At 41.0% G+C, this 9809-nt stretch overlaps 1 protein-coding gene across 6 annotated transcripts in view; it reads right to left on the bottom strand.

Annotated features, from left to right (window-relative positions):
- Positions 1 to 9809, bottom strand: part of SYK (spleen tyrosine kinase) — a 75621-nt gene that overhangs the window by 23243 nt on the left and 42569 nt on the right. For all 6 annotated transcript variants that reach the window (XM_010835950.1, XM_010835945.1, XM_010835947.1 and 3 more), the window contains one exon: positions 815 to 902. In XM_010835950.1, coding sequence (XP_010834252.1) covers positions 815 to 902 — 88 coding nt within the window. The remainder of the gene's footprint in view (positions 1 to 814; positions 903 to 9809) is intronic.

The raw sequence follows: 9809 nt of genomic DNA, 5'->3' as shown, positions 1-9809 counted from the left end.
TCCATATCCTGGAGATGAAAGATGCTGGCTGGCCTCCAGTGCCTTGGTTCTAGTCCCACCACGGTCTCCACTCCTGCTAGCCCAGCTCCACCCCCTATCTGCCTGTAAGAGGCCCCATGCTGCCATGGCCCCGTTCAGCCTTGCCCAGATTCCTGATCTGCATGAGATAATTAAATAACTGTTGCTGATTTAAGCTACTAACTTTGGGGTTGATTTTTTGTAGCATTAAATAGATCAGGTTTACCAACTAAAACAAAAACCTGGGGCCACCTAGAAAACCTAAGAAGCTGGTCCAGAGGCCCCATTTCTGACCAGTCTAGTAGAGGCCTCGTGAGTTTGAAGGGGTGCTTCCTCTCCTGCCCTCACAGAATCACTGCAGTTCCCTGAACATGTCTAGAATCCCAAAACTTAGACGTTTCTTCAGTTTTTACCAGCTACCCATTGCTGGACCTCCATCTGAATTTACTCCTGGACACAGACATCTTTCCAAGAACAGATCTTAGAAATGGAAACTTTAAGTAGCGTCAGTTATTACTGGAAAAGGTGAAATATTCTGAAGCAGGGGGTTTGAAGGATATTTTCAACATGGCTGATTTATTGTGAGGGAGGCTGTACAGACCATTTCATCCAACAGACACCACTACTCGCAGACACATGGCATATTCCACCTGCCCCCAGATGACAGGATCACTCACTGCTAAGCAGTGCCTGTAACAGCTGCTGACAGCAGGGTGAGCCTGCCCTGCCGTTCGCAAGGGACTGTGGGAGGCATCTTTGCGCTGTGAATGCCCAGGACCAAAGGGGCAGCTCTTACCTCTCTCGTTGGCCCACGGTCCTCGGTCTGGCTCGTAAGGGTTGAATGTTGTAGAACTATCCACCTGGTTCCCTGAGGATGTGCGGGTCTGAGGCACACAAATGATAACAGCTCATTTTTCTTCATGAATAACACTGTTGAGTTGGCCTGAATACTAATTTTTATTTTCAAATAATCACATCTTAACTTAAGCAGGGAAGACAAAGGAAGGAACCAGGAAAAGAGACAGGAAAACAACAACAACAGCATGGCTTATCTCATTCCTCGGGCAACTGATGGGATGCTGTGAAGGCTAAATAAAGCTCATGCTTCTATAACAGAAGGGGCCTGCAGGGATCCCAGGGGGTGTGTGAGAGAATTAACCAGAACTGTTTCGGTGGAATTCCCGCCTACTTACTTGCCCTTTCAAATCCTACTTCCACTTGCTAAAAGATGCTGAGGATTTTCATTATCCCCTTGGATTCATTCTCCTCCATTAATTCTTCCTAATATTACAGAGAAGTTATTGAAAAACAAACATTAAGTATCCACCAGCTGCTTCAGCCCACTTCCCAACTCTAAAGCATCCATGAATTCCCAGTATCCACATGTATCTTTACAATCTGTGGAGATCTAGCAGTATTTGGGTAGATGCCAGAGCATAGTGTGGGTCTGGTCAGTAAGCTAGAGGTACCAAGATGAAGCGGCCGCTAGCATCCCAGGGTCTAGTGCCCCCCTGTTAATTGTCACTACTGTCATCATCCTCATCTACCAACCCTTTGAGACAGGGAAGCCTGATTTTGCTAACCTGAAGGCAGGTATTTCTTCCTTGTACTCAGAGCAGGTAACTGACGCAGATAAAAAAGCCTTGCTGGCCATTATTAATGGCAACCTTTCCTTATTATTTATTTGATTTGCATCAATTTGCAGCAGGAAATAATGGAGGGAAATCCACTGTTATATTTCTATATCTTTTCCCTTCCAAAAGTCTCCATCTCAGTGGAGATCCACCTTTCTCCTCAACTAAAAACAAAGGTGTGTGCTTAGTCACTCACTCATGTCTGACTCTTTGTTATCCCATGGACTGTAGTCCACCAGGTTCCTCGGTTCATGGGAATTCTCCAGGAAGAATACTGGAATGGGTTGCCATGCCCTCTTCCAGGGGATTTTCCCAACCCAGAGACTGAACCTAGGTCTCCCACATTGCAGGTGGATTATTTACTGTCTGAGCCACCAGGGGAGCCCAAGAATACTGGAGTGGGTAGCCTATCCCTTCTCCGGGGATCTTCCTGACTCAGGAATCGAACCAGGGTCATCCTGCACTGTAACCGGATTCTTTACCAGCTGAGCTAACTGGGAAGCCCCCAAACAAGAATATTGCTACTAAATTTGGTTCACAGAAAAACCATGGTTCAAATTATCTTTTTGGCATGAGTTGAGTAGAAAGAAATTTTATATACCTTTTTTTTTTTTTTTTTTTTTTTAGCAGTGCCCAAACACTGGCCATGAAGAAATGAGATACTGCCATATTTTGGAGAAATTTAGAGAAACAGACAGTAAGCTGAATTTTACACAGTCGCTTATCTACTGGCACACACAGAATGTTCACCTGCCTTCCTGACATCCCCAGCTCGGGATCCAAAAGTATAGTAATGAAGTCACAGTGCGTCACTTCTGCGACATGGTCACTTGTGCCTGAAACTGTCTTCTTGCTGCTTACCGAGCTCTATAGAGCCCTGGCTCACCATTGCAAAGGCCCTTCTGACAAGCTAAAGGACATCCACTCTTATGTGTCAATGGAATGCCACTGTATCCATTTTCTGATGACTATCTCAGCATTCTTATCAAACTGTTTAATAGAAACAGCTGTGATGTATCAAGAATGAAAATAGAATATAAGTTACAGGGGATATAATCATTTATTCACTGCACCAGAGCTTTGTTGCTAAATTGTTCATTCAACCACTGCTAAATAAAAATGTGTTCAACAAACATAACATGAATGAACGAGTGAATGGAGATAAACTTCAAACTGGGAGGTGTGAAATGTAAACACTTTTACTGTGATTTAAAAATGAATTCTCTCTCAAGTTCTATTAATAGGTGTGGATAATTCCAAATAACAATATACCACTTTAAAAAATTAACATATGATTATAAGACTCTTGGATATACAGTTAGTTCACTTTTTATTTATAATTACCCTGTCTCAACGGAACTGTCCTAGGAGAAACTAGGTAATTCCCAAAGCTTGCCATACTCCTGCTCTGCTTAGTCCCCTCCGGTAATCAAACTACAAGATTGAAATAGTTTTCAAATTAAAAAATAAATTCTCTTTTAGGTTTGCATTGACTATCATTTCAACTTCTCTAATTTTTCCCCTCGAGGTAGGAAGGTTCTGAACTCAAAAGCAAAACCATGACCCCAGGACCAGCCATTATGGACAAGGAGAAGGCACCGCTACCCCTTCTCTGCACTGGAAGGCCTCCCACTCTTTGCCCACTTAGGGATGTATCCCAGGACTGCAGCCCCTCCACCATGATGGGATGTTCTCTGGAGCAGAAAGACTTCATAAAGGCTGTTACATTTGAAGCCAGAATGCAATGATCTGTGATATGAATCCTGCCAGGGAGAATTTAAAAACAGAGGTGGGGATGTAAAAAGTACTGAAAAAGACACTAGGCATGAGGAATAGGAATCAGTAGTGATGGCCACAGTTTGCCTACAGCCCTGGACAGAGTAATGCATACTTTCATTGGCTGTGTGGTGTCCATCCCTTGTCTGTCTTGTCTATGGATAAGAAAATGGGTTGTGGGTCTCCTCTCAAGAAGGTTGAGCCCCATCTTTTAAGCCAAGGTGGTTCAAGGGCTTCATTTCAACACTGCCCACTTAGACTCCCATGTGGTTACCAGACTTTGTAGCCTAAACCCAGAGTTTCCCTCAATAACCACATCAGCTCCCTGCCTGGACTCCTCGGCCCTCCCTACCCTGACTGGGACAGAGAATGGAAATACACTCCAAAGACAATGCTCTTTGGAAGAAATGGGAGGTTTTTCTACTGTGTCTGTTAAAAAGGCCGTATTGACTTTATTTGAAGATGAAGCTACAAATGCAAGTTTCATCTTTCCCAAAGCACTTGGTGATTCTACCATTCAGTAGAACAACAACAAAACCCTATGGAATCAAATGCTTGATTGAAAAGAAGATTTGAGGACTTTGTAAACAATGAACTCTAAGGCAAAATGATAAATTAGCAAAGTATTGTTAATGCTTAGAATTGAAATGCCTTTTAATTTAATGAAAAATATATTGCTGATCCATTATATCATCTGTAGTTATTATTTCTGCTCTGTATTTTATCATTTATTCTGCCCTAATCAATAACATCCCCTTTTCTGCATAGAGAACAAGGTATAAATGAAATGTTGACTGTTGCTTTCCCTCTACTTTTGCTGATATTTGAAACCGAAGTCAAACCACAGGACACCACTAGAGGGTACTAGCTACCTTAGCTTTCCACCTTCCAAAGCGCAATTTGTGAGTTTTAAGTTTTGTAAATTCAAAACTTGTATTTTTACAATTTTCAAAAAATTGTAAAAACAGATCACTCCACAATAATAAAAATAGGATTTGTTTAGGTTGGGAAGATCCCCTGGAGGAGGGCATGGCAACCTACTCCAGTATTCTTGCCTGGAGAATCCCCATGGACAGAGGAGCCTGGCGCCCTACAGTCCACGGGCTTGAAAAGTGTCAGGCACAACTGAGTGACTAAGCACAGGTTATAAATTATGATCCCTGATCTCTTGTTGGCTACTTAGCTGCAAGTAGAAAATATATTTGACAAATATCCTTTGAGTGCCTATTTTTAAGAAGTACAGATTCAGAAGTGAACAAAAAAGAAAAATACATTGCTTTTATGGAGCTAATTCAGAGTTTCCTGACTCGGGAACATTTTTTGCCAGGTATTCTGATTTTCATTTCTAGACCTTAATTTTTAGACTTAAGACACATTTTCAAGTCATGTAACAGCAGTAATAATGATGACAATATATTCAACCACTGCGATGACAAAAGTAGCCAGTAGGCTTCGGAAATTGTAGCTGCCCAAACCAGACACAGCTCTGGTCTTCAGTGGAATGACGTTGGTCCCAGTCCAAGTGTCCAGAGCTAAAGGCAGACTCTCCTTGGTCAGGGCATGAAATAACCTTCCGTTTGCTTCAGATCCATAAAAATAAGCACTTGGCTGTCCTAATTAATCTTCCTTCACCTTAGAAGCAAAGCTCTAAGAGCTGGTCCTTTATAATGATGTGGAAACATTTTCTCAAGGGTGTGGCCCACTGCTTCCACATTACCAAGTACATGGGCATGATTTAAGAACTCCTTTCTTTCTCCTAGCTGATTCTTCGTGAATCGTGTTAAAATGTCTAAAAGTATTCCAATCAGCAATGTAGGTGCTGGAATAAAACCTGAAAAATGGATTTGAATGTGAAATTCTAGAACATTTTTCCACAACGAAGACAAATGTGAACGCTATGTTTCATCTTAGAGAACGTGCCTTTGAACTCTGAAACAGAAGCACAGTCTTTAAGGCTGCTGTTGTTCAAACTGACAGTCATCCTCAATAGAAGGATTGGTTTACATACTTAAGGCAGCAAAGAAAAATATTCCAATGCTAACAATAGGAGGGATTTTATTCATGTAAGGATTACCAGTCCTTAGAGTAAGTGATGGCAGGAAGCAAGGAGAGGGTAGATTATGCTTGTATTATTTTCAGTTAAATTCATTCATGTTTTCAAGTGTTAAAATGTTACTAATATCTAAAGAAAAATACTCCTGCCCTTATGTTTTTGTCATAACATTTCAAATTATCTGATTAATAATATTCTGCAAATCATAACACATTTGTCATTAACTATCTGCATGCTAGAGTTAATTCAGGCTCTATCACATCCATTTTGTGCCTGAATTATTTAAAAAACAACTATTCATATTGAACAAATAAACAAATTCAAGAAAGTCATTTATACCTTAACAGATGGGATATTTGACATAATTCCCACAAGTCTTTTTCATGACTGGTTAAATAATGGAAAATTCCTCTTTTATTTTTTAAGACCTAAGTATTAGTTCTCCTAAAATATTTCTGGTGAGCAATTAAAATATTTTTAATTCATTGCTTAAATCATACAACGCTTCTCTTTGTTAATGAACTACTGATATTTTTGGCTTTTATGAAAGCTCAATGCATACTTCAAAGCTGTTATAAATTTAAATAGTCAATAGCCCTCTTTTAGCCAGAAAAGTATTTCCACAGTATTAATCAGATTAATCAGCTTCTAATATTTAATTGTCTTTTAAAAGTGATTAAGTAATTTAAGAGGGGCAAATTTTAAAAGGCACAACAGGGTTTCAATGAAAAAATGGGTCTCCTTGACTCCCAAGGCAACTAGTGCTATCAGTATTTGCTATATTCTTCTAGAACACTCTACACTGTATCTGCACATATATTTGTGCCCGACTTTGTCATCTTCAATTAACATTGCATTTTGGAAATGACTCTATATCTCAGCTACCCATTGTGGTATGAATTTTACAACTGATTTCATTTATTTCCCATTGATTTTTAAATTATTTCCAGACTTTGTCAATGATGCAATGTTAGACATGTACCATTTCACACTTCTCCAATAAAGTACAGCTTACTCACCACACACTTGTTGTGTGGTGTCACCAAGCTTATTTATTTGGGCTAGTTTTACAGATGGACATAAGAGAGCACCATAGTTTTAACTCGCATTTCTCTTATGAAATGCAACAGCTTTTCCTATGCTTAAGAAGTGTTTATATTTTCTTTCCTATAAACTATCCTATGCCCACTAACCTATTAGATAGTTAAAACTTTTATTGCTTTATATAATTTCTTTATATAGTAAAGATATTGACCTTATATATGTATATGTGTATATATACATATATGATCACTACTAATATTTATTCCAAGTTTATTATGTTTCTTTGGAAGATGTTTTGATTCTTATCCACACATGTATTTTATTTTTTGGTAGTCTTACTGATATTTTCTTCAATTTCTTTAGACATTCTTCTTTAATCTAAAGGCCTACTAGATCTTATCTTCTGCATATTTCTGTATCACTGTGGGTGAGTGGGTTCGGGCTGCTCGGAATAAGGACAGGGGTGGGAGAGGGGCTTATTTCTTCACAGCGCTGGGTTACTGTTTCCTGGGGTGATAGCGTCTTGACGTGTCACCCTGACTGGCCTGAATGATAGTGCTGTGTTATTGACTCAAGCTATGATCATGGTACTGCTGTGGAGGGATTTTGGAGAGGTAATTAAAATTCTTAATTAGTTGATTTTATTTAGGGAGATTATCCTGGGTTGGCTTGACTTAATAAGTCAAGAGTTCTTAGAAGAGGTTGAGACTTTTCTAAGAGGGGTGGGGCGGGGGAGTGACTGACCCTTGGCTGTTAATGACAGTTCCACCTTGCATATCCTCCCTTCCTGATGACTTGCCCTATGGACATTGAACTTGCCCCAACAGTTGTGGAAGGCAAGCCCTAGTGATAAGTCAATATATATATGTGTGTGTGTACATGTATACAGATGTGTATATAAATATGTACTTAAGTGTGTTAAAAATTACCTATGTGTATATATGTGTGTGAGTGCAATGTGGGTGTTTCATGCATACATCTCTGACTGATCACATTCTCCTGGTTGAACCCTGAATGATGCCCTTGGACACTACAGAATTAAGGTAAATGTGGAAAGCTGTGTCTTCTCTGCAGTGAAATTGCTTATGTCTGGGATTGCACATGGATGGAGGACTGTGCATCAGCACACGGGCCTTGGGCCGTCAGAAAGAGAATGATGGATAACCAAGTGGTGGGAGTCAGGAGTGTGGTCCAAGTCCACAGGGACTCCTCCATGGCTGCCACACAGACTCCATGCATGAAGGGGCCAAGGAAGCCAGGTGCGTGAAAGGTTCTAAGCCTGCCGATGGGGCTCCATGAATGGGCAACTCAGTGTCCTTCCCCAAGATGTACTATAATATGAAGTTTTGTCACTGCAGTGTTTGATTAAGGACTCAAAGAGATGACTCATGGTTGAAAAGCACCCTGAACCAGAGCATATTTTGAATCACCTCAGTTGATGGGGCACCATCTGGCCTATTTTCCCCAGAAAATGGTCCTATGAGATGCCATCTTGACAACTAGGTGCACCCTCCCCAAGGAGAAGGGTGTGTGCCGACAGGGGTTGAGGGCCAGGAGGGCCAGAAGGTGGCAGCCGTGGATAGTTTCACCTTGGACCACGGGGAATACTGACCTCTTCAAGGCCAAAGCCTCAATCACCTATTGGCCCTGGTGGCTTGAAACAAACACTAAGTCATGGGGCAAAAGGGGTACTGGCATAGAGCATGCATTCCTTTGACAACCTCCCAGCCTTCCAGCTCCTAACATGGCATGGACACGCTCTCAGGGTCAGTCCTCTAAGAGCAATAGCCCAACATAATTGATGTTTCCCATGAGCTGATCCACCCTGACTGAGAATGTGGCCTCAAAACAGAGAGTTCCTCCATTCAGATTTATCACCTAACTTTCCCCCTCAAACACTACATTAAACTCACTTCTCTTTTTCGTAGTCAACAAGATTGAAAATATCTAGAATATAACAGCCCACTTGGAAAGAAAATCTCAGGGCTTTTATGCTTTTCATTTATGTTGTTTCTGCTAAGTACTTCAGGTAATCTGCTTCATGAACTGATGCTTGATTATATGCTGACATGTCTAGAAAAGGGGCTTCATGGGCAGCTCAGCTGATAAAAAATCTGTCTGCAATACAATTGCTGGGTTGGGAAGTTCCCCTGAAGAAGGGATAGGCTATCCACTCCATTATTCTTGGGCTTCCCTGATGGTTCAGATGGTAAAGAATCCACTTGCAATGTGGGAGACCTGGGTTCGATCCCTGGGTTGGGAAGATCCCCTGGGGGAAGGTATGGCAATCCACTCTAGTATTTTAGCCTGGAGAATCCCCATGGACAGAGGAGCCTGGTGGGCCACAGTCCATGGGGCCACAAAGAGTGGAACACGACTGAGCAACTAAGCACATATGTCTGGAAAAGTACTAACTGGATATGAAAGTGGAAAGAATTATTAATAAAATAATTTTATACCACAATGATAAAACTAAAAAAATAAGAAATCCATATACATGTTATAAATATTTTTTGAGGGAGGTGATTCATTAAAACTGAGTCATTAAAAAAACTTTTTATTTACCTCATAATTCAATCATACAGCAAAATATGAATATGCATTATACATCAGCTTTTGTTGCTGTTGTTTAGTCACTAAGTCATGTCTTTTGCAACCCTGTGGACTGTAGCCCACCAGGCTCCACTGTCCATGGGATTTCTCAGGCAAGAATACTGGAGTAGGTTGCCATTTCCTTCTCCAGGGGATTTTCCAGAGCCAGAGATCAAACCTGTGTATCCTCTATTGGCATGTGGGTTCTTTGCCACTGACCCACCAGGAGAGCCCATATGATGTCCGCTTTACTGTCTCATAAGTAAAAATGATGCTCTAATCCTCAAATTCCTCCTTGTCTTTATATATGATATACTTCAGGTTCTGTGTTGGAACTCTACAGCTACAATGAAGTTACTATGGCACTTGATATTTATAAAATCAATGACCTTGTGTAGTCACTGGGCAGGATCCACTCTACTTTGGCTATTCCTTCCACCAATGTGTAATTTATCTAGTCAATTACCATAACACTGCAGCATGTGATTCTGGTTTCCTTTGAAAAGACTTTCCCATATGAGAATTCCCTCCCACCTATTACACTGGCGGAGACGACTTCCAAGTGCGCATTGTAGCAGAGAGAGCGTGCTCACGGTAATGGACTTTGCAGCAAAGGGCCTTGGACCCACATGGAAAGCACAATGAGTACTGGGCACGGGCTGCCCATGAAGGCTACACATGGCAGGGACATG

Source organism: Bison bison, unplaced genomic scaffold, assembly GCF_000754665.1.
Source record: "Bison bison bison isolate TAMUID 2011002044 unplaced genomic scaffold, Bison_UMD1.0 scf7180017864057, whole genome shotgun sequence".
Lineage (NCBI taxonomy): Eukaryota > Metazoa > Chordata > Mammalia > Artiodactyla > Bovidae > Bison > Bison bison.
This window is presented reverse-complemented; position numbering and strand designations above follow the sequence as displayed.